At 37.3% G+C, this 26,334-nt stretch overlaps 1 protein-coding gene across 25 annotated transcripts in view; it reads left to right on the top strand.

The window, feature by feature from the left end:
* Nucleotides 1-26,334, top strand: part of MYT1L (myelin transcription factor 1 like) — a 327,282-nt gene that overhangs the window by 204,853 nt on the left and 96,095 nt on the right. For 18 of the 25 annotated variants that reach the window (XM_027690164.1, XM_027690166.1, XM_027690165.1 and 15 more), the window contains one exon: nt 20,829-21,202. In XM_027690164.1, coding sequence (XP_027545965.1) covers nt 20,829-21,202 — 374 coding nt within the window. Of the gene's footprint in view, nt 1-20,828; nt 21,228-22,133; nt 22,227-26,334 lie in introns of those variants that run through there. The other 7 variants (XM_027690172.1, XM_027690183.1, XM_027690178.1 and 4 more) reach the window with 3 other exon arrangements.

A 26,334-nucleotide genomic window follows, 5' to 3' on the forward strand; every position in this document is an offset into this window, starting at 1 on the left:
CTGTGAATTCATTTTGAACAATCGTTGCATACTTCTAACTGTGAACAATCCATCTGGGTATATAGCAGTGACTCAGGCCACACCAGGAGTGTGTTCCCAGAACTGTGTTTTCAGGATATCTTTTGGCTAAGCATCTGAAGAAAAGCATAGATTCAACTGGTTTTTCATTGGAATTAGCAGGAAATTTGCCGCTTTCATTAATCAGCTTTAAAGACAATAAGATTCACATTCTGTATATACAAATATAGATGGGAAAGTAAGTCCAGTTTCTGGTCAGTTTTGCAGGTGCAAATCCCATAGATACTTTAGAGTAATTGAGAGCAAACTGCCCCATGTTATTGACTAAATAGATGTGAATGATGGTTTTTAGAAAAATAGCACTTTACTTTGTTGCTCGGCATTTAGCATCCTTTTAAAACACATCATATGTCAAATAGGTGCCAATGACTTACCATATAAATAGGTATGTAGACATGTCATAAAAATCCTAACTAGATTCCATTAAAAAAATACTGATTACATACAGTGGCCTATTTTAAAAGCTTCTTAGCATAATAGCTTTATTTTTTTTCTCAAGTAACAAAAGCAATTAGATTCTGTAATGGATTAATCACTTGCCAATTACCACACATTTCAGAATGAAACCCATTCTAACAAATGAAACCTGAAAAAATCTTAGGCTGGTAACATGTATATTAATTTAGAATTCTTTTAATGCATACATCAGTGTATATTTGAAAGCAGATAAAGCCATTGTATAGAAATTAAATCAAAACACAATTGTGATCTGAAACAATATGCATAAAATTTTGGTGAAGTAGAACTGTTAAGGCCAAATGATAAAGCCTTCAGATTTAAAATGGAAATGCTGGTAGAGCTTTCACTATGCCATGAATTTCAATTTCATTGCTGAAAATAAGAATTCAGATTAAATAAACCAACTTAAACATTTCACCTACCGAGGAATTTTTCATGCCTTTTCTTCAGTTCATATTTTATTTGTAAGGGATTTGTTGTAATTAATCACTGATACAAAGCCTTGGAAAAAAGATGAATCTCAAAAATGAAGAGGGATCATAAAATGATGTGTGTATCTGTAATGTATGAATTCTCCCTAACTTTATAAAATACATTGCATTTTAATTTTCCACCAAATTTCTTGATAGCAGCACTTCTTTGTTTCTTTACCTGGCTGTTTCTGATTTATTACATTTTACAGATAGAATTGTTATGATCAACTTTTAATTTTTAAGCGTGAGATTTCTCACTTCATACAACAATTTGAATTTATAAACACCTTAGAGTTTAGCATTGCTGTTTTGATTAGAGAAGGCCTCACATACCGTTGTATTGCCATTATTAACTGTAGTTTAGTCTATATTTTCTAAAAGAGCGAGTGAAATAATTCAGGCTCCCAAACTTCAAAATTAAAAGACTCAAATGTCTCTCTGTTATTAGAAAATTATTGAATTTCTGTGGCTTGTTGTGCCATATTTCTTATTCAAATTTTTTCATTTCATATACCTTTTCACCCACCAGTTTGATTGCCATGGCTGCAGCCGTGGGTGAATAATTGCCTGTCTTCACAGGAGCATGTTCTGGAGCTAAAGTCGAGTGCTTGCTTCCTGATGTATGCCTCATTTGGATTCTGCCGACAGCCTAGGGGCTGTATTATTCATGCCTTGACAGATAGCACTCACTAAAAGCATTGGAACAGGGCCAGGTACTGGCAGAGAGATAGTGGAACATTGCAACTTGCAACTGAGAGGAGCATCTATAATAGAAAAAAAGAGAAATCCTCATACCTTCCTTTTACTGGTCTCACTTTGATGAAGAATTAATTTGCATCAAAATAAAATACCCTAAAAATAAATGCATTTTTTCTGAACTACGCTTGAAAGTTTAACACAATTTTCCACATTTAATTGCAAAGCCGATTTTAATTAGTAAGGCCCTGCATGTGAAAAATGAAGATTCACTTGGGTGAGTGTAACACATTGCAGTGTCTGCTGAATGCTCTAATTAATGTATGGCTGCTGTACAACAGGGTGCACTGTGGGATATTTATGAAAAATTCTGTGCACGCAGCCAGTCTAGCTGTATTTTAGTTCTTGAATCACAAGAATAAATAACTTTTCCCCCTTTATTCTTTATGAGACATCATTGTGCGTGCCATCACTCCATCCATAAACTTTATGGCATGCCTGTCCCTTTTTACTGTTTGTCAAAGATATTATAAATCAGAAACCAGGACATACATATTTTAACATTAATTTGATAGCATAGCATGGTTGCATGCTGTGCAGAACCAGAGGTCCATTGATGCATCTGTGTTAAAGCCTAACCACAGAACAGTGAGGTCCCTCTTGTTGCTTGCTTTCATGTTACTGTGAAAAATCCCACTGGATGCTGGAAGTATAGACAAATGTATATTCTTTTAAGCTGATAGTCAACCTTTATTATAGTGTTAAATAATGATAAAATGATTCACTGGATATTTACCTAAGGAAATACTTTGACACTGCCTGTGCAATTCAATTCTATTTCATTTAACGGTGTATTTGCTAAAGACTTTGGCAAGTTGTGGTAAATACCAAGAATATTATTATAATTATATTTTATATGAAGTAATCCACCACTCAAGGTTTGTAAAAAATGTTAATAAATGAAGCTTCACTGCTTTATTAAATTCACCAAAAGAGAAATAAGTAAGTAAATAAATAAGTGGAAGAGCATAGGGATTTTGAAACAGAACACTGCAAACAATAAATAAATGTGCTGACAGAGAATCCATAATGTATTAGAGGTCTGTATTGGCTGTTGTCTGGATTCAGCAATATATCCTTTGTCTGATTGTTGATTAATGATAAGAAAGGTGCCAAGCTGGGTCTGAAACGTCAAGCGAATATACACCAGCAGCTGGCGTGTGTCTCTGCATGCTAGTGGCCATGGTCTAGAGGTGACTACACAAAGGAACCACAGTTCAATTGCTCCTACCACCATCTCTATTGGGAATAGCTATTCCTGTGGCAGGAAGTTGCAGGACCTGCATGTACCAGGAGCATAAGCCTTATGAAGGCAGGGGAAAGAAAGTAAATCGGGGCAGGAGCATGGAGAGTGCTGACCTAAGTGTGCAGCAGCGGCAACAGAGGATTTAGGATGTGCTTTGTGGCTTGTATGTTGCTGTAATGATATGCTCATTTTCTTTCAAATGGAAGGTGCTGCATTTCTCATGCAGCAGTCCACTTGCAGCCACAGTGTTTTCTGTGGAAGGATCTGTCTGGAGATGTTCCTATCAGCTACAAAATAAATGTAGACCATGCAGAAAGCATGGGAAAGAAAATAAAAAAAAAAAAAAAAGAGAAAGAACATCCAGTAATAATGGGGAGATAATTTCCCCAAACAAGCTATACACATTTTTTCCTTGCCAATGGGAAATTTATTTGGTTGGCCTGGTAGGTTTACTGAGAACATTGTGTTCTCTTAGGAGAGAAATAAATCTCTTGAGGTTGAATAATTTGTGCTTTTCATAATGGAAAAGAGGATCTACAGAGTTGATTTGCACATGGTGGGCATGACATTTTATCTCACTGTGCCTCTGTTTCCCCATTTGTAAACATCTTAAGGTGTAAAGACAGAAGCATGTATGGGGGATTATAACAAACACAGAGCCCAGAACTCTGGCTCTGGTATTTATCTGCTGTATAAATAAAGATCTGTTAGATGATTATTGATGTCAGAGCAAGTCTAACCTTACAATTCAGTGCTTTTTGGATCAAAACATTTTTCTGGCTCATAGAGCAGAATTAACTGATTTGTAATGACAAGACAATTTTACATTTAGAGTCTAGTCTAGTTTCCCTATTTCATAGTTTGTGAATATTTTCTACAATATTTCTGTAAAAATATTGATTCTGAGGTTAAAAAGCTGTAGGTATTTAAAAAAAAATCTTCTTAATGTGTATTTTAGTAAAAATGCAGTCATGGTTCTTAGCCATAGACTAAACCAAAAACGCCACAAGCAATGTTATGCACTGAGTTCAGGGTGCTATGGAGCTGCCTGCATCCTCCTTCCAACAGTTCTTCTGAGCAGCAGCGCCGCTACTATGTGTTAAAGAGGCCTGTGGATTAGAGCATCTCAAGTCAGGTCTTTGGAAACAGGAGAATTTACTGGTGAATACTGACAGCTGGATGGACAGGGAACCCCATCTTATTCCTTGTTCCAGTGTCCAACACAAATAACATAGATGACTTTGAAAAAGTTCTAGTGGTGGTACCCACACTATCAGAATATCATTGCCCCTCTTTTTTCTCCACCTCAGTGAAAATGATTTGAAGTCTGCTAGAATCATCAAAAAAGGAGGCAGGAGAAATCATATATTTAAAGAATAAATAAAACTCTAGTTATCTTTTCTTTCAAGTGCTCATATTTTATGAGATCGAGCACCCTAGGTATTACCTGGGCTAGCAAAAGAATATGAAGAAAATAAGAAATGAAGTAAAAAATTAAAGAGCCCTAAAAAATACACTATGATTTGTCTTTAAAGACTTCTATTGAGGTTTTTCAATAAGTTGAGACAACCCTTTCGAAGATGTCACTTCTTATTAGTGGTTGATATGAAGTACTACTTCTAGTGGTGTCAGCTCAGGACAGGGAAAGGAGAGGAAGTCCTGAGCCATCTTTGATGGAATAATAAATCTAAATAAATACATCCACAGTATAGAATCAAATGCCCAGGGGATAGATAGCTCCTGAAAACATCCTCAGCACTATACAGCTTAGGACACTGTAAACAGTGATACCTTTTACAGTGTCCAGGTAACTAGTGTCCAGATAACCAGGTGATTTGACCTACCAAGTTAGTTTTCTGGCTACTCACCTTAATCACCTTCCCAGGAAAATCTTGAAACTTTCTGATGACAAGAAAAGGGATTGCAGAACCTTATGTCCTTTCATTATTTGCAAGAACCAGCAGCACCATGCTGTAAGTATCCATGGAAGAGTGGAGAAGAGGTATAATCACAGAATATTCTGAGTTGGAAGGGATCCACAAGGATTGCCAAGTCCAGCTCTTAAGTGAATGACCCATGCAGGGATCAAACCCACAACCTTGGCCTCATTAGCACCATACTCTAACCAACTGAGCTAATCTCAGGGTCAAGGGAAAATTTCCCTGTGATTGAAGTTGGGCCTGTGTCTTAAATCCATGAATTAAGATAAAATTTGTAATACTATAAAGTATAGTCAGACAGTACAGGATGTGACTGGCTTTAAATGCCAATAACAGTAATTTAAACAAAAGTTTTTTCACGTTCAGTTCCCTGTGACTGGGACAGACTTCTCTACCATCAAACTTTTTATTTAAAGTAGTGAGCAGGCCACTAAATTGGATACACAAGGAGTGGAAGGAATGCTTTCTGTTCAGCTGATCCTCATGAAAGAAATTCACCAAAGATATGCACCTGCAACTGTTTTTTACCCACATAACGTCTTCAGGAGAAAATCTTACCCATACTTTGTGAATGAGGAATAGGTGTTCAGAATAAAGGTTAGAGCTAAAAACTAGCATTCATTTAACTTCTGCTTTAAGTCCAAAGGGCCCTGAAGTCACAGTAGGACTGTACTTTTAACATTAAGCTTGTCCAAATTTGGAGTCATAGAATTGTTGAGGTTGGAAAAAGACCCTTAAGATCATTGAGTCTGAGTGTTAACCCAGCACTGCCAAGTCCATCATTAAACCATATCCCCAAGTGCCACATCTACACGTCTTTTAAATACCCATGGGGATGGGTTCCTTGGGCAGCCTCTTCCAATACTCAGTAATCCCTTCAGTGAAGAAATTTTCTTAATACCCAACCTAAAACTCCCTTGGCACAACTTAAAGCTCCTTCCTTTCATCCTATCACTTGTTACTTGGGGGAAGAAACCAATCCCCACCTCACTACAATCTCCTCTCAGGTTGTTGTAAAGAGCAATAAGGTTTCCCCTTAGCCTTCTTTTCTCTAGCCTATTGTGGTGGTTTGGGCTAGGCCTTCCTTGGTGACCAGTTTGTAACCAAGGAAGGGTCCAGATTTACCCAGTATTCCCTACGATTTTTACGTAAGCCAGACTATAAGAAGAGAGGAGGAGAGGCCTTCACTCTCTTTCCTTCCGGCGGCTTGGAGGTGCAGGTTCCCTGCTGTTGAGTCTGCCGTGTTGGGGAGCGAGGCCTGGCTAGGCCTTGCCGACCTTGGGAGACAGAGGTTGCCGGCGATCGTTCCGGAGCGACTCTCGGTTGTCCCAGGAGAGTAGTGAGATATCTTCTTTGCTAACTCTTTTGTTCTTTAGTTACTAGATCTCGGGCTACTGATTGGGATATATATATATATATATTTTATTATAGTTTTGTTCTTTTTTCCCCTTCCCCTTTCCCTTGTGAAATTGTATATAAGTGTAAATATATTTATATATATAAGTTTGGTTGTCCTCTCTCTCGTTTTCGGGTTTTTCTTAGTTTTTTTCTCCCTCTTCTCCCTGAGGTTTTTTTTGTTGGGGGGGGGGGACTTCTGGTGGTAAGGTTTGGAGACTTGGCAGGGAGCCAGCTTCAAACCATATCACCTATACAACCCCAGCTCCCTCAGCTGCTTCTCATCAGACTTGTGAAAACATTTATTTGGGCACCTTGATGCCATATTAAGTCCATAGCATAGATGGTACATTTCTAATCTCTCATCTGCTTGTTTCATTGTAGCGTTTAAAAGTTAAAGTCCTCCAGTTTGTGATTTGTACAAACATGGCACTCACACGCTGTTTTATTCTTTGTCAATAGGCATTAGGACACATTTCTTCCATCTTGTGGGAACTTGCATTGACTATAAAGAAGTTAAGATGTCAGGATGTTTGTATTCTTTTTTCTTCATCTGTTCTTTTACAGACAATAATATATTCAAAAGGAAGAGGGAAGGATATAGCTTTGTAACTTTGAGCAGTCAACTGGAGACAGAAGAACCCTGTTTTCAGTCCCAGCATTAGCATTTCATACAGGAGACAGACAGTCATTTCAGAGAGGAATTCAATGAATCCTTCACTGGTAGTAAAGAACACGTAAATATATTGTTTTGCACGAAGTGTTAGAGAAGTGGGCACTCTCAACCTAGATTACTCTAAAATCTCCTAAGCAATCAGTCTTCTGAAGGGTTTAAAATGAAGCTTCAGTTACCCCTGGCAAAAGAGGATATTAAACACAAGTTGCTCACACATTTCTCCAAGTTCTAGATTGGAAAATGGCTAAGGCTGGGATTGCGATTCCTTCTCTGACCATCCCCAAGTCAAACGACTGAGTTCATCTCTGGTTTTGTAAGAAAAAAAAAAAAAGGCGGCTTAAGGTGATGTGGGTTCCTTCAAGCTCAGCATATTCTGTGATTCTGTGATTAATTCCAGGAGTGAAAATCGCCCACTACAGAAAACACCTTCTGCCAGTCCGGATTACAGTGTCTAAATTCTGCTGTGTGTTAAATCCCTGCATGTCCCTAAGTATAAGAAGAGGAACAATCATACTTCACTTGGATGTTAGAATTTCACTGTGCAGCTGTGCATAGAAACTGAGAGCTGTAATGCTTTTGCTTCCTTGGTAAACCACCAGTTCCTGACTCTGTTGCCACACAAGAAATTTGTGTCACAGCCAAAAGTTGAGTCATGCCTCTGAATTCTACTCCAGTGCCTTTTGCTTTGGACCATCCTTCTTATATTAAAAGTTCATTTTTACAAAGATTAGCAAATGATTTCTTGTTATTTAGTATTTGCAGGGACAGTAAGAAAAATGTGCTAGAATTACTGATATTTAATGTAGATCTTACTTGGGCATGGTTTTTTCCTAGAGTGATCAATGAGGATTAACGGTTTGTTGGTTCTAGTAACCATGTGTACCTGTTCAGGAGAAGGGGACAAGCAAACTGTCATCTCAAACAAGAGGATATGTCACACATCATGATATAGGTGATTAATATTCTCTGACATGAGTCTTATAAATGTTTGCATGTCAGTAGCCACTAAACAAAAAAACCTGATTTTGAAACTTATTTCTCAGAGAATTCTCTGGATATTCCATACATACATTCCATTTCATAACAAGACTGGTCATAGCAACTTTTTACTGGTGCATATTTATAGTGGATAGGAGTTTGGGATGGAAAGAAGAAAAGTAATAGATCATTTTTCTGTTTGAAAATGTAGGAATAATTCTGACAGAATGTAATTGCATGACTTTATTTTGAGCAGGGGTTTGAAATTAACATTTCTAGTTTTTAAAACACAGACACTTAACTCTTCTTTTTAATTCCATGTGACATAAGGAATTACCAGCTTTACAGTCTTCTGTCCCTTCCACAATGGCGAATTTTTTTCAGTGCTTCTGGCAAGGCAAGTGTACTACTTTCTGAGTCATAGTCCTGTCTCTGCAGCACCTAGGTGTTCCTTGGAAATGCTGACATTCTCAGAACTGACATGGCCTTGCTTTGTTTAGCTTGTGAAACCTAAAGAATCACAGAGAAGGATGGACTCAGAAACGGAGTCAGAGTTATAAAACAAATACCGTTTTAGAAAGAATGGAAATAAATTCTGACTACTGTGTTAACTTCAAACCTTAGCTTCTTCCAGTTATGTTATTAAAACGATGTAGGAGGAAGGACTGAACAGTTAAAATGGCATTGACTAAAAGTGGAAACATTTATTTAAAATGTCAGCATTTAATCAAAACTCTAAAACAGAGAAAACATTTAGCTTTTTCTGTCTACTATTATGTTGACTGTTCATTGAAAATTATAGCAGTCAGTCAGATTTAGAAATCACAGTGTAGTGGACAGCTCGGGGAGAACCACAACAGAACTGTCATGGTTAGTTTAGATTTGTTAGAAGTAATTTTTTTTGTACTTTATATGTATGCTAGGGGTTAAGCTGATCTCGTGTGTAAGCAGGATAGAATTTCATTCCTCTCACACTGGAGCACTTTGTAATTATATTGCTCTAGAACTCTGCATAACACCACAAACTCACAGGAAGATAAAAGTCTATTGGCTAGTCTGAAAAAGAAGGATAATGAGATGATACCAACATTCCTATTTTTTAAACCATAAGGAAATCTCAACTCATCTGATTAAGAGTCAGGAACGATTTACCTACAGGCTACATTACAGTATAGCTTTGCATGATGTCAGATAATTTGAAGTGACATCATACCTATGCAGCTTTTCATCCCTACCTTCACAACCTTCCAGGTATTTTGGACACTAAAATGTCATCTTGCACTTGGCCCACCTTCTGTTTAGTACATTTACTAGTTAATTAGAGATGAGAGAAAAGTTTTCTACCATTAAATTTCTACATCTGTAGATGTAAGCATATCAGAATGTAAGCACAAACTTCTAGAGCATAACACAAGTAGACCTTTGGTACTGAATTTGAAGACAAGGACTCACAAAAATCCCAAGTCTGTAGTTGGCTAAACTTGAAATAGAAAACCTATTTGTGTATTCCCACAGGCACTGCCAGCGTAGCTAAGCTGTGCTGCTCAGGGCTTTCTACAGGCCAGAACATTTGGGATTTGCAGGCTGCAGGTAATTCCACCAGCATCCTCTGATCCAGAAGGCACAGCAGGCATTGTCTGCTCGCACTGACATGCAGGCACCACATTTCTGTAGGCAGCATAGCAGTAACATCCCCTTTCACTGAAAAATTTCATGATAGTGGTGCATCCTAGTGATGGTCAGCAATGACTCTTCAATAAGCAACATACTGCTTTGGTTTCTCTGACTAGGATAAGTCAGCCTTCTGTCTTGGCTGTGTGAGTTTTTTCACAGAGAACAGAGAGAGAACAGGGAAGTTAGTCTGATGATTAAAGGACTCCTCTAGAGGAACCAGATTTGGAGCTATAACAGATTGATGAAGGGAAGGTTTGGGAAGGGAAGGTTTGGGAAGGGAAGGGAAGGGAAGGTTTGGGAAGGGAAGGTTTGGGAAGGGAAGGTTTGGGAAGGGAAGGGAAGGTTTGGGAAGGTTTGGGAAGGGAAGGGAAGGGAAGGGAAGGGAAGGGAAGGGAAGGGAAGGGAAGGGAAGGGAAGATGTTCCACTTAACCTGACAATTTTGTCAACTTTGTTAAAATTGTTAAATTGTTGTTAAAAAGACAAAAAAACCCCAAATAACAGTACCACACCACCTGTATCAAAACAGAGAGCAATAACGTAGCCATACGTACTTCAGACATTATTTTTGTACCTGCATCAGAGAGTGTCTTTTTTCGTTTATGAGTCATGTTTTGGAAACATTCTTTATGTGATAGTTCAAGTTAATGTGGATACAGCTCAGTCAACATGCTTGTTCTAGTGACTCCCAGACTTACATACCTACATATTACCACTGGGGAATTTATTATCTAAGAAGCTTAGCTAAACTTAAGTCCTTCAAAGTTAAGTGTGATGACATGGGATGTTGCCACAACTGTTCTCCTGATAGAACCCCAAATATAAAGGAACCAGTTTTAAAAGTAACACATTGCTAACTCAACTTTCAGTGAGATGTGTCAAGCATAGAATGTCTCAAATATTAAAAATAACTAAAGTATCTTTGAAGTGGCATACACTTTCTAAAAAGTTGCCTTTCATCTTTTAACACTGAAGAATCTTTTCCTGTTCTTGCCATCTTCCTGTTAAACATTTCTTTTCCAGCCATTGCCCAATTTTACTTTTGGTCCTTGGACACAACATAATTCTGGACCTTTTGCTGTTCGGTTGTTGACCCTTGCTACCTTTCCTGTCTATGCATCTTTAAAACTGAGCAGCTGAAATTCAGAGAGGGATAACTGCTACATTTCCCTTAGAAATCTAGCCATAGGAGGTATACTGGCAGCAGATTTTCAATGGAAATCACCGTTTCCACCCTCAACACAGCTGCCACATTTAAACCATGCTATATGGGGCTTCCACTCCCTTGGGAGGCTGTTTTCATGTTCCTTCCGAGGCTCTTCTACAGTCTAATGGAACTTGCTGTCAGCTATAAAAAGTAACATTATATGCCATAGTATTTTTTTTTAATTGTGATGTGACTCAAGTTGAAGCCTTCTTTTACTGGACTGGAATGTGATGGAATTCAGTTTGACTTTTTTGTTTGGGTTTTTTTTTACCTAAACAGACATGTTTCCTTTCATCAGATATATCAAAAAAGGCCAGATTAAGGCAAAGCCGTATAGGCATCTGGCTTTTGGAGTCATGTGATTGAACTAGGAGGTAAGCTTTTATTTTTAGACTAGAGTATTTCTAATTCTCCTAATCATGAAAAAAAAAAGTGAAAAAAAAAGTAACGGAACATGAGATATAGATTTGTCCTTTGAGTCTGCCAATGGCTTGAACTAATTTCTTTATGGTAGATAAGCTTGTAACTTGGTGGAAGTACTACCCACAAGACTCCCTAATATTACAACAAAGCAACTTCTGTGTGCTGCATTTCCGTAGATTATTATCACAAACAAACATATGCCTTTCAGGGTGGAAGTCGTGGCAGCAGGCAGAGGTTCTCAATCCTTTAACAACCAGAATTTACAATATTTCACACTTGAATAACTCCTAACCAACCATGCAAGACAAAGAGTGGTATCCTGTAGTTTATGCTGGAGGTGAGACTCCGGTACATAAGCACTGAAGTGTTTGTGGCTTGTATCATTTTACTTTTCTCATTTTTGTTCCTGTAATTCCAGATGTTTACTGATGACAGTCTTGTGTTAGAAGGCAGCTCTGCAGTATTATTCCTTTCCATTGGTTATATTCTGTAGCCATTAGCTTTTTTTATCAAGTAAGAACCTTATTGCTATAGTTACAGGAAAGTTGTTTTGTCATATTTCTTAATTCTGAGCCATATATCTTTCTTAGTTTAAATTAAGTTGGAAGTCAGTGCTATTTTGTATCTATGTAGAGGTGATGAGAAGAGTATTTATGATAGGAATCAGTCGCTGATAGTCTCACCATAGTAGCCCTACGTTACAGATGTGATAAAATGACAACGTGCTCTATTACTCAATACTTAAGCACATGCTACAATGATAGTTTGACCCATTGTGTTGTTGGTAAATATGCTCTATCAAGTCTGTGTCTAAGGGTGTTGATTCTGCTAATGGATATCTAGCCATGTTATTAAATGATTGAAAATGTAAGTACATGAATGGCCTTTGATTTCCAGGAATTTCCCTTGATTTTTGAATGCTTGAACTTAGTATGCTGAATTGCTTAAAAGCAATCACATTTAAAATGTTAGAATAGAAAGATTTCATATCATGTTCAAGGTTCAAACATTGTGACTATGCAAAGATCTTTTGTAACTGATGGATACAGTCTTGTAGCATATTCTAACCGTTTCAAATTGATGAATGATTGATTGTGAACTTTTCCATTTTATGATATAAGTTTATAATGAAAAACAATTAATTGGAACTTGCCCTCAAGCTGTAAACAGAGTTGTCATTGCCACTGAATCTGAAAACACAGAATACACACAAATCTGGTCATCTTGGCAGCTCTAGGTGATGCTTGTATTTAACTCAGTGTAGCCAACCTAATTTTTGTCTATATGTAGAAAAATAGAGGGTTTTCTTTCCCGGTTTTTCTTCCAGTTTAGATTTTTTAAAATAAATGTGGACCTCAAGATTTTGATTTAGAGCAGAAGTCAGTGTTCTTTGAGTTAGTGCAGAAATGGTCACTGGCTTTGCACGTTTCCATTTTTATGTGTCTGGGTTACATCTAAATCAACATCAAAGTGCACTGAATCAATAGCCACTTAGCAAAACCTGATTATATGCATTTCATCTAATGAATCAATATGAGTCATTAAACCTGTGCTCTTTGCACTATCCTACACTCTTTGATCATCCCCTGTATTCAAGGATCTGGCAACAAGACATAATCAATTGTGGCTTCCAACTGTTGAACACACAGCTAGGTTGGGTATTTGCCATCCTGAGATTAGAGTGCAACTGCAGTGTTTGTCTGACTTTGGATCATATAGGCAGTCTGGAGAAGATAACAAGGCTATAGGGAGGAGAATTATCCATTTTAAGGGATACAGCAGCTGTGGAAAGGAAAGAAACAGGGTTTGGGGTTTCTCATTACAAAATTATTATGGTGTGTGGTTTTAAGTTGGGCAGACAATTAAAAAGAAAAAAAGAAAAGGTCTTGGACTTGTCTCACTTTCAGCAGATTCCTAAGTGGTAGAAATGCAAGTTAATCACCATCATCTCCCTTTACTGTCAGTAGGCAGTCTCTAAAAAAGGTGAGATGAATAGCCTCCCAGGAGGTTCCTGTTTGTCTGCATTGACTTATGAAGGGAGCTTAACATGACATGCATAGACCTAGTTTTTAGAAGCCTAGGGGTAGGTGAGAGATGAACCCCATCAATGACATCATAAGTCATGGGGCAATCAGATATTACATTGATTTATTTATATAAATACTGTTGAGTAATCTACAACTGCAGGGTATGTACTTTGCTAACCTGTGCTACCACATAAGTTTTTAGTCTCATGATTTGTTGCATTTAGTTTTTTTAAATCTTGCTTTAGATGAGCTCTCTGTAGATGAAAGTTTTCCTGTGTATTTGTACAACACATAGAAGTACATTGCTGTGCCTCGTTTTTTTTCACTGAACAGCTGTTGTAGTCAAGCAATTAAACTAGTTGTTTGAATGGGTTAGTTATTGCAAAACTGAAAGTTTCCTCTTAGTTGTCATATCCCAAGAGCAGGGACTTTGGTGATGGGTGTAATGATCTTGCCAGCCAGAGGGCAGGTTAGCCAGTAAGTTTGTCAGTGTTTGTCACAGGGTTCAGTTGCATCAGTTTGGAGTCTCAGTGAACTGGTGTGGGGAGGTGCTTCCCACTAGAGATGTATAGGATCCAATGAAATAAAAGATCCTAGCTTTGACTTAAGTTGCTGTGACATTAAAGCTATTCTACTTCATTCTGTAAGTCGCCTTAGATGCTACAGTGCTTGGCAATGGTTGCAAGAAGCCTGATCTGGAACAGTATTCAAGGCTCTGGCTCAGTTGCGAGCAGGCTCCTGGAAAGCAGATTTGAGCAAGTTAGTCTAGATTGGGATTAATAGCACATAGGATGCTAGCACAGAGAATTTTAATCCATCTGGTTGAAAGTTTTAAAACCAGTGTGTCCCAGCTCCATCTTGTTGGCTGCAATTAGCCATCTCTGTGAAATAAAAGCCCCAAAACTCCATGTTTTACTTGAACTTTGACTTCTTGCTCTTCCCATTTTCTCTTCTATAGCTTACTAATTGGAATACTCAGCAAAGTTCTTTAACTTTCACAGCCTGGGAAGGTTTGACTCAATACCTCCTATATTCCAGAACAGTACACAGGCATTAGGTAGGACTTTTGTGGGATAGAAAAGGTTCCTGACTAGTGTGGCTTAGAAAGCAAAAATGATTTCCCACAAAGAAGTTTGACACTGCCACCCTACAGTTAGCCCTGTCCACTGGGTTTGCTGCTCATTCCTGTAGCAATTTGGCATACTTTTAGCAGTGTTTAAATATGAATGGAAAATCATCCTCAACTGAAGCAGTTTATTCTTGCAACTGAGTAGGCAAATCACTAAGATGGATTCTTTTTCTTAATTTATTTTCATTCCTTCATTCCTATCAATTCATTGATTCAGCTTCACCAAGAGTGCTACCAGCTCTTCCTTTCAATAGCGCATAATCTGCTGGGAAGGGCAGCCTCCTGGAGTTCGGGAAATTCAAGCTGCAGGGTTTGATGGAATCTAAATATTTATTGTCTGGTCAACTTCTATCAGTTGATAGTATTGGTGTTTTAAAGCTAATAGTCGCTGCTTTGAGAGTGATTTAAAAGGCTGCAGTGTTGTTCAAATTAATTAGATTTGCACATTCTTAAAAGACTGGATTTGTTAGAGGAGTTATGTGCTAAACACGTATTTTCTCAATACCCTGCAAGTCTTCATCAGGAGATACAGACTTTGAAGTTACCTAGTCCAAACCAAAGTAATACTTAATGGTATCCGGTGGGACAAGTGTAAATGCCTTGGGAACTTTCTGCCTGAAGCGTTAAGCAAAAGTTTGCTTCCAAGGAGATTCTTCCTAATTTGCTGTCCTCAACTGTATATGATAAAACTCCACCTCAGTGCCACTTCAGATACTTAAAGTACTTCATTGAATGTTTCTGATAACCTCATTAGGTGTTTATGTAGCAAATTTTTAGATTCTATTGCCTACCAAATGTTTTGGTTTCTGTTAATTAAATTAAGTTCTTATGTGAAAAACAAGGAAGAATGAGAACTCTGTTGTTGGAACACTTTTTAGATTGAAAAACCTTCTGTAAGATTTTTCAAAGTACTACTAAGAAAAAAAGGAAAGAAAAAGATAATGATCCACCAAGAAAAAATATTATTCAGATTTAGAGCATAATATTGGCATCATCTTATTTTTCTTCACTTGGGTCTTATAGCATGAGGCATCTGAAATAATAGATTCAATAGAAAAGAATACAAATGAAAAAAGAATGCTGGTAAACACGGCACATAGGAATTACTTTATCCAAACTAGGTATTTAAAGTTGACTAGACCTTTATTAGTCATATAATCTCTCCTTCTCATTTTCTCGTTTTCATCTAAGAGGAAAACTTCCTCCAAACATAGGTGTCATGTCCCAGCTTTGATGTGTGAGTTGGCATATCATGGAGGGAAAAATACTAATCAGTAATCTGATTTAGAAAATCCCTTGTATTTCTTTGGTCCTACACTATATACATTTAAATAGATATGTTAATTGTTATATATTAGAAATAATAAACACAATAATTATGCTGAAAATTATGTTAATAAAATATATTAAAAATCAAGAAGTTCAACTCTGGGCAAGAAATATCTTTTCCTGAAGAACAGTCTTACTGAAGGTATCAATGTGTAGCATCATAAGGATTAAAGGAGAAAAATTGCATGAGGGTTAAAAAAATATCATAAATCATCTTCTAACTAAGGAGCATAAAATCATATATTATTTCTTCCATTTCTTCAGTTATTAATGTATGTCCTCTTGGAGCTTATTGCTATGAAATTCAACAACATTATTTCCACAAGAATTATTCATGACAGATTCCAAAAAACAGAGATGACTGAGGCACACAGTAAAGCAGTGTAGAATATTCAAAAGTGTGTTTCAGGAAGCCCAGATATATACCCTGCTGAAAGCCAAGAGAGCTAAAGCATGAGGGGAAAATAAGCAAACACAGCTGACCAGGGACATATAGAGAGCAATGAAAGAACAGATAAAGGCACACAAGACACATAAATCAGTGGGGTCATTGCTCTGAGCAGGGATAAACAAGTTTAAAAATAACCAAATAAGGGGGTGGTCACAAAAGCCAAAATTGAAAATACAGAGAAGATTGCAGAAGCCATAAGGACAAACCATAACAGATATCACAAATACATGAGGAACAAGAGGTCAGTAGGAGAGACTGTCACCTCCATATGTATTCGGGAGAGGAATTCAGTGGCAGAGGCTGCTGGGAAGCCAGTGCTGCCTTCCCCTTGGTGTGCTTGCTGGAGTGACCACAGGGAACATGCCAGAAACAGAGAGAAGTGTCCTGGAGGCAGAATCTGAAAAATTAATGAAACAAAGGATAAGAACAGAACAGGTTAAGAAAGAAAAAGAAGAAAATAGGGCAGCTTAACAGTAGGCTTCAGGTCTGGTGGCCTGTTTCCTAGGTTTCTGAAAGACATGGACTTTTTTTTAACTCTCTCACTCTACAAAGTCTACAGTAGATGAGATATATGTAAGCTGTGTGAGGTATACAGTTGAAAGGCAGAAAGAAGCTGGTGCAAGACAGTATTTTAAAGGTTTTAAAAGAAAAAACATTGCAATGGTAGATTTATTAAGTATAAATCCAAATAAAGACAAAACCAAATTCAGGGTTATGTAATAACTGATTAAAATTAATTAGGAAAGAGTTAACAAAAGCTGAGTTGAAGTTAACTAATTATAGGACAAGGATAAATGGATACAAATTGAGAGAGGGGAAATTCAGGCTGGATATTAGGAAGAAATTGTTCACTGTGGGGAGGATGAGATCCTGGAACAGGTTACCCATAGAAGTTGTGGATGCTCCAACCCTGGCAGTGTTTGAGGCCAGGTTGGACAAGGCTTTGAGCAACCTGGTCTAGTAGGAGATGTCCCTGCCCACAGCAGGAGGGTTGGGACAATATGATCTTTAAGGTCCTTTTTAACCCAAACCATTCTATGATTCTGTGAACTAGCATAATCGATTTCCTTGGAAAAATTACATATTCCCAAGCCTTAATGTTGGACCCAACCATTGAAATATACAAATATTTGTTTTTGTAGTTGCTGATGTGTCCTCCATTTTAATTCTATGAGCACAGGCACTGAGAATAGATTAATAAAGCTATAAACTAAAGTCAAGTTCACAACTTTACTTCAATAGCTGAGTTGCAAATAGTTAATGAGATTTATAAAAGCATCAAAGTCATCAGGCAGCTAACTGAAATTGATTTCCATTGCCATTTATGCATTTTCCAGGGGCCCCTGAATCCCAAGTAATGCCTTGGATTCTCACAAACTTTATAAAATATTGTGTAGAAGACCATAAAGCTATGAAAAAATATTAAAGATGACAAATCTGGCAGTGAAAACAATTTATTTCTACTTTTGACAAATAATTTGTATCTAAAAAATCGTGCAGTTCTTCTGAGATGTCAATTCAAAAATTAAACAAATAGATGTTATTTGTTATCCCCCTGGTCCTCCGCCTGATTTCCTACACTTTTGTGAATTCCAAAAAAGACTGTTTTGGGGCATTACAAGATGAAAACTGTTACAAGTATTTAGTGTTCTTAAATGAAAAAAGATTGGAGCAGGGTGGTGTTAATATTCTGGCTTTAGAGTGACAAACTGGCCAGAGTTGGATGGGGCTTTGAACAACCTGGTCTAGTGGAAAGTGTCCCTGCCCATGGCAGGTGGGTTGGAACTAGATGGTCTTTAAGGTCCCTTCCAAATCAAACCTTTCTATTATTCTACTAAAAATTCAAGTTTGTGTGAATGTCAGTGGCCAAAAATTTTCACAGTTACTCATCTGCAGGTGCCCTTTTAGCTCAGACTGCTTGAAGTGTCATCTTTACCTCTTACAATGTTCTTAGAGAAAGAAAGGAAATCCTGGGGATTTCTGGGGCTGACCCTACTTGCATCTTTGAAAATAAAGATCAGGATTTTGAGAAAACATAATTTAATGATAATGTCATTGAAGAAGGTATAGTGAGGGTAATATGCATCCCAAAGAGAAGGAACAGAAACCAAGAAAGCAATAAATGTTAACCTGCTTGCTTAAATCATATTGAACTGATATGCAAATTTCTAAAATGTACCTGGAGCCCCAGAACGTGACCCGCTTCTGTTTTCTAGGATGCAACCTCTATTAGACGCCTAAATGCAACAGGTTCTTCCCTACTTGTCCAGCCATTTCCTTGGGCACTACACACACTCTGAATTTTCATTTTTGAGGGAAAGTTCATGTGCCTTCTCTCAGAGGTCCACAGGAGAGTTTAAATAGACAGCTACTGAAACCCCATAGTAAGGGGAGGCACTAAAATAAACCTGGAGTGGTCAGAACTACAACAAACAGTGCTTCCATTTTGCCTCAGGTTTTATGCACTGTCCAGACTGATGGAGATTGAATTCCTGTTTCTGCCTTCTCCTACATTTCCTCTTGTTTCTGGGTATCTGGGTCCTGACCAAGAGAAGGACTCAGAGGACAAAAGACAGGACAGTCATTTGTCAGTGAGCAGTAGTGGTAATACAGGGACAAGGATTTCTGCTATATTTATAGGTTTTACATTGAAACATCTTTGGATAGAAACAAATACAGTCTAAGGAGAAAACAACAGAAGCTTAGGGCTTCCCTTCTTTCCAGGTTTAGGGCTCTTAAAATAACTGAAGGTTTGGGCTTCATGCCTGCGGTGTATCAGTTTCTTGGATCCAGCTGCACTGGGACTCATCTTCTATAAAAGGATGCTCTTCCTCAGAATATGCTGCATGACCTGCTGGATGAAACATGGTTCTGGAATCTTGACAGTGTGGATCTATTCCCCCTCTAGCCTGCACCAGTAGGCCTCAACTTTCATGTTGGTGTCAGGAAACTGTATCCTGTTAGGACTACTATCCATCTCCCAAGTGAGGCACATTGGAATCTGTCTGGCTGGACATACTTAAAACTTATTCAGTATTTCTCTATAGTGTTAATGGAGGGAAGTGTTTTTGGCATGCTGGATTAGACTTTAAAGATCCCCGCAGTCCCTACACAGAGAGAGAGAGGTGTCTGTGTTGAGGCAGAGAAGGTCTCCCTTAGCAGGTTTTCCACAATGAATACCATCTTTTGTGACTGTGTATGTTCCTTAGATATCTGCATCCCAGGCAGACTGCGAACGAGTGGTTTAAAATTTAGGTAAGACAATATTCAAGTTAGGTACTTAAATAAAATTCTTTTTACCTAAGTAGCAGTTTAAGTAATTGGGATGCATACATACTGGGATGCAAATAAGTTAGACCAAGATCAAGACCATGAAGACACAACACAGAGCACTCTGTAGTACTAAATGTGGTGAAAACTATTTTTCAGTGGTCTGTCAAGAGAATGGGAAGCATTATTAGAGTGGAAGAAAGTGATAAGAGATCTTCAGTATTTTGTCATTGGGATAAAGGGATCGAGAATATAATGTAAAATGGGAAGTTATAAGTAGATATGCAGAAAGGGCTATAAAGAACAATTTAAATGTCTCAAAACTGGTTAATCACAGGAAGAAGACTAAAAACTGATATAGCTTGAGTAGTGTTTATAATCACGCAATAAAAAAGTTCAAAGAGGAGCTTCTTTGAACAAAAAGTAGTATGTGAGAGCATTCACTCTGCACAGATTATAGAGGTTACACGGGGCAGATCAGATGCAACAAACATAGATTATATGACCTTAGAGAGGCAGGTGGCTACTTTGATGGAAGACCAGGACTCTGAAATACTATTTATGTTCCAATGCATTAAAATGATTGATGATGAAGTGGTACTCTACTTTGAAAAGTCTGACTTCCTTCGTTGACAAAGGATTTTGGTTATTGTTTGATTTTTTTTCAATGTGAGAACACTTGCAACACTGGCCATGAAAACTGTTGGTTTTGGTTGTGTTGAGGATCTTGCTTTCCCATTTATCTGGCCTTGCAGTATAATAGAGCAAAAGAGTGGAGAATTTAAGAGCGATTCATTATTTGTAATAATAATAATAACAACCAGCAGCATTGAGAATGTTGTCATATTTTCATTATTCAAACAGCATTGAAATGTATCTTAACTGCACACAATCAAAACCTTACTGAATATTACAAAATTATGAAACATTGCTTTATTCCTGATTGTTGTACTGATAGGTTACTGATAAGTTACAGATAGGATAAGATTGCTGAGTTTTTTTAACTATATTCATCTGCCTTAGAGAAGAGTGTAACAGGTAGAAGAGAAAAAAGAATGGAAGGAAAAGTACACATTCTTATCAGTTCTGAAACTGTTATGCTGTCCTGTGCATGTGACAGTTTCAGGCAAATAATAGTCATTAGCAATTTCACAGGTTTTGTAAGTGTCCTTCCCCTTGGTCAGTATTGTCTAAGAAGCATTTTACTTTGAAAACATGCATTCTGAGAACAGCAACTAATCATGGTGTAGAATTAGTATATATGACTAAATGAAATCTGGAGAATAGTGTAATAATTTACATCTTTTCTTTTTGCACAGTGTTTATGGATGTCCTTTGGCAAAAAAAAGAAAAACACAAGATAAACAACCCCAAGAACCAGCCCCCAAAAGAAAACCCTTTGTGGTTAAAGCAGACAACTCTTCGGTAGATGAATGCTATGAAACTGATGGAACAGAGGAAATGGATGAAAAGGAAGAGGAAGAAGAGGAAGAGGATGAAGAAGAAGAGGAGTATTCTGATGATAATGAGGAACAAGGTGATGAGGAGGAGGATGATGAGGAGATAGATCGAGAAGAAGAAGAGGAGATTGAGGAGGAAGAAGAGGAGGATGAAGAGGAAGGTGAAGATGTGGAGGATGAAGAGGAGGAGGAAGAAGAAGAGGAGGAAGAAGAGGAGGAGGAGGAAGAACGTGGTAATAATCAGAGTATTAGTAAAAAGTAAACAATGTGTGTTTTCTGGGTTAATCTTCTAGTGTGGTGTGTGAGGATTTAGCTGTGTGGTTCTCATTAAAGCTAATGGAAGTCATGCAGTTAAATCTCTCTGCTCCACACTGAAAATATACCCCACTGTGTTCTCCTAACATTTATTTTGATAATTCTGTCTTCCAAATATTTTTTAATACACCAGCACTCACATTTCAAACAAGGAGGGTGGAGGAGTGTTTATGCTAAAAATGCTTGCATAAAATGTAATCCTAGTAGTGGATTAATGCATGCAGTTACCAGGAGAATATTCACAAAGGTACAAGCAAAGCATCAGCTACAGCTGGGTGCCTGTACTGATCATTTGCAAGTGTGTTTGCTAGATCTGCTTATAGAATGTCAAAGATTGCCCACATAAATTCTGTCACAAGTTTGCAGATAATTTTTGTGTGTAAAAGTGGACCTCTTCCCTTCAAAAATTTTGCCCCATACTTCCCCCTACCCCAAGAAACTATTCAGAATTAACTATTATAATATACTTTGATTCTTTGAGACTTGAATGCTGTGTGCTTTAGTTGATTCTAGTAAAAATATAGAGAGTGACAGCTTTACATCAATAACGTCTTTCTAAAATTTATGTATTTTGGTTATCATACCATGGCATAAATGCCATTTAGACATACAGGTCACTGGTAGTAACTAAATTAATGCAATAGCAATGTGATTAGCCTATTCAACTTTCTCTTTTTTTGGGATATTGGACTTTATATAACCATTACTTTCAAAATATGTGTTTAGTGTCCATTTACTCAAGAGTCCATATGCTGATGACAGACATCATAATGCACTGGGGTGAAATGAAGGAATCATGCAAAAATTAATGAGCTATCTAAAAAGTATTTTGTTCCCATTTTCAGGGAACACGTTTTTGGTTGGGTAGATTCACCTTTCTAACCAATAAAAATATAAGAAAAGCTTTCAGCACTCCTCAGTTGGATTCCTCTTAGGAACCAGGTATGAAAGTTGTATGACTTTTGTTTCAGCATTCTGTAAGGTCAGATCTTAAATCTTAAAGAAAGACTTTGAAAGTATTCTTTCCATTTGGGCAAGATGCTGGCCAGCTGGGTGGCTATAACATTTTCTCAGATACTGCACCTGTAGCATTTCCTCAATTGCCTGAATTTGCCACAAAATTGGTAGAGAATAAATGGTCGGTCTTAAAAGTTATATGAGTTTGATGCAACAGGGAAGCCATTTCCTTTTGCAGGGAACTCTACTGTTTCAGAACCTGGAAGAGAAGCTGTGTTAAATTAGGCTGATGTGCAGCTGGTCTTGCTCTCCTGATGGGCAAGCACAGGATGTCCAGCAGTTTCTTTAACAAATAATGGTGACTGAGTTTTTTGGTGCTTAGGTTATGGTGCAACTGCTGCTGTGATTTCAGCTGACATTAAAAACTTTGAATCTACACTATCAAAAATTGTAAAAGAAAAAAAAACTAAGCAAAACTCAAGAGCTCAAGAAAATTGCTTCTGCCAAACCAACAGGCTTGACACTCAGTTTATTTTTCTGTGATAATGAAACACAGTGGTTTACTTATTCCAACACAGTTACACATGCAGTTAGTGGTCCTAATCAATGTGAAGAGGCTGACATTGCTTTTTGACTGCTTTCCTTCCATATATAGTAGGCTGTGGTTAAGAACTGCAAAAAATTCACAAAGGTACCTCTGTAGCTGCTCTGCATGTTACTTGGAATTAAAACTTAGGTAGGTCAAGTTTTTCTTTGGATTCCATGCTATTCCAGTGATAAAACAAATGTACATTAATAAATACATATATGTGTTCTATGTAAAAAATTAGTCACTAAGAAAAATTCCTCATAAAATTGGAAAAGTGATAATAGAATTTTATGAGAAAGGTATTTAATGATATTTTTGAGTATCAACGTGGTAATCACTATGCAACAGTCCCAGTTAGAGCAAAGATGATTTACAAGAAAGAATTCCTAGCAATTAATGAGGAAGGCAGTATGGAGTTCCTTATGTCTATGTCAAGGAGTGGAGAGTGGTAACACTTCGGTTTTGGTGAGGTCTAGAAGCTAATCAATAAATCAGATTTTTTAAAATAGTTTATTTCCTCTTGATTCCAATAGGAATCCTGAAGTTTCACTTTATTCTGCTTGTAGCAAAAGCTGTATTGGTGGAATTTGGACTGTTGATTTTCTAGGGAAAAAAAGTGCAAAGTTAGGTGTTCTTAAACTTTATGGTCTAAATATGACTCTTGCCTTTATCTGTTGACTATATGGAAAATTAGGTCTGTCAGCTATGAATTTAGTTAATACAATCACTTGCTGCTCACTACAATGTAGGTTTTGTAGCAAACCACCCTGTAAGTCACCTTAGCAGGAAGTCTGAATGTGTCTTCGTATTCCTATCCCTAGAAACAAAATGCAGAATTTATCCATTGGTCACTAGGATGCCTGACAGTTCTCAAAAAGGTTTCTGTCACTGGTGCTGTAGATGATAGCAGTTCAGAAAACTTCCATAAGTAACTATAGCCTAGGTGGACAAAAGAGTTAATATCATAAGTATTGGTGACAGAAGAATTCCTCAACAAATATAGAACAGGACTATAGAGGAAACAATTGGGGAGGGCAGGGAAGGGAGAGGGTAGGAGCGTATGGGTAAGGTATTTTACTGTTTCTTGGGCCAAAATCAGTTTTCTTTTAGAAAAGGGTAAATCCTGGGAAACAAAAGTGCATCACTGGCATGTCATTGCCCATACTTTTTTGGTTTAAAAGAAAGTGAATTTTGGGTGGGATTCTCAGAGGATATAGATAATATAAAGGTCATGTAGTTCTTATTGAAAATACTTGGGCATTCACTGAAACCATCACAGCCTTTGAAAATCACATCTTTGTAGCCTTATCAGTGATAAACTAAAGGACTTGGAGAACACAGATGTATCCTAAGGAAACAGTCTCACAAATCTCAAAATAATAATTTAAAATAAAAAGGAGAAAAAACCCCGAACTTTTTTAGATGAGTCCCCAATTCTGTGGTCGTATTTCTGTACACAATCCTTTGAATCAAAATTAATGCTAAAAACTCTCCATCAATGGCTAACATATCCTCTTTAAATTTCCATTAAATCTGAATCTCTTTGAAGAACAGATATCCATCCATCTATCTATGAAGAGACTTGAAAAGCCCTTATGTTCAACACGTCCACTAAAGGAAAGATGAATCTTTGTTATTTCCCTTATATCCCAGGAAAAAATGACAGATAGATGACCTGTGTTATGATAACATAACCTGTAAGTTGCAATACAAATGGGAAGGAGTAAGAGTAAAGGCTGCTTTTGGAGTGCCCTTTCTCTGTGATGACAGCTGCTGAGAACCTTTGGAATTCAAAGGAGACACAGTAGAGGTTTTTTAATAATAAAAGCTAGCACATGGACATAAGGATAGATGTTCTGCCTGTTTTCTTATTTCATAGAATCATAGAATTGTTTAGGTTGGAAGAGATCTCTAAGATCATCGAATCCAACCGTATTTCTTTAAATTGTAGGATTGTTTTTAAAAAACTCGTAATATGTTTGTGGTTTTTCTTTTACTTATATAAACTAAATGCAGACAGATAGAGCCTGAATATAAGAAATACACCTGTAAGCTCCATTAAGACTGTTAGTGCCTCCACTGTCTTCCTGATCCCCTCTGAAGTGCTTCTGAAGCACTTATGTCCTCTAAGCTAGAGGAGATGCAAATATCAATTTAAAAGATGAAAGAAACTCATGCACTGAGGAAAGCATGGTGGCACACAGCTTTCCAGCTGTGCATACTGCTGAAAACACTCTTGATAAAGTAAACATCTTCATAAAATGAAGACAACATATCTGTATTAGCAAGGTCATCTGTCAGCCTGCTGACCACTAATCATATTCATTAATTTAAACTGTTAGCAGGAAAGTGGTCATCTGTTTGGTGAACACAGTAGGTGTTCAGTATTAATCAGAGCAGGGAGCTAAACTCACGTGTACCTCAGAGGAAAAGCACCTAAAAGAAGTAAATTATAGCTTCAAATTAAGAAGCAAGAAAGCAAAATTTCACTGCTAAGGGCAACGTATATGGAAAAAAGTTTATTTTCCAAGGCTAAAGAAGACTAAATAAATACCTGATGGTTACAAGGTGAAGCAGATCTAAACTCCTTGCTAATAAAGTCTATTGCTATATTACACCTTGATAAAAAAAGATAACCTGTGCTTAGAGTGTCTCATCAATAATAATCTGAAGAACAGAAAAAAACTGGAGTTGCTGTGGAAGACATTTATCCTGACCACTGCATTGGTGCCCCCAGGATAAGAAGTTAAAGTTTCCTTTCTGGTCTAGTTACGAAGTGCTCCAGCCTGGGAGTCATTGGGTCAAACAACATCATAAGAACTTTTATTGATAACTTCTTTTTGCATTGAAGATGCAGGCATGGATCACAACATGTTCGGCTGTTTAGCTGTTTATATTTCCTATGGAGAGATTCAGAATAAGCATTTTTGCTGAAATTTTTTTTTTAAATAATGCAGTTAAAACATTTGGAACAGGTAGTTCACAATTGGAAACCTCAGGGTTGCTGGAGTAGGGTGGAGAAAGTGATAGCTGGTGAATACCCTCTCGATACTTCTAGTTCTTGTGGAAAAAGTTCAGATCATTTTATTACCTTTATTATGTGTTTATGATTGGTTGGCCGATTGCTTAAATATGACTCAGATGTTAGTTTAGTAAACTTTTGCTTACTGCTGTGTTCCATGCTCAAGGTCTTTACTGTTTGCTGCTGATAGACAATATAATTTAAACGCATTAAACAGTATTATTTAAACATTATTTTCTAATTCTCAGATGTGAGATTGGGTCTGATGCTGAGCTTGTTTGCATTAAGACAAATCAAGAGTAGCTTTATGCCAGTAGAGTTCCATTTACATGAGGTGTTGTGTTGCATGTGTCATCCCTAACTTTCCCTCCCTTTGAAGAACTGTTTTAGAAGACTTCATTCTATGTGAATGTTTAACTCAGAGGCTCAGTAAACCTTCTGGGCTGTGTCTAGAAACTTTATGTAGCCCTTTTCATCTTAAC

The sequence above is a fragment of the Neopelma chrysocephalum genome, unplaced genomic scaffold (genome assembly GCF_003984885.1).
Source record: "Neopelma chrysocephalum unplaced genomic scaffold, ASM398488v2 Primary Assembly neopelma1_80b, whole genome shotgun sequence".
Classification (NCBI taxonomy): Eukaryota; Metazoa; Chordata; class Aves; order Passeriformes; family Pipridae; genus Neopelma; species Neopelma chrysocephalum.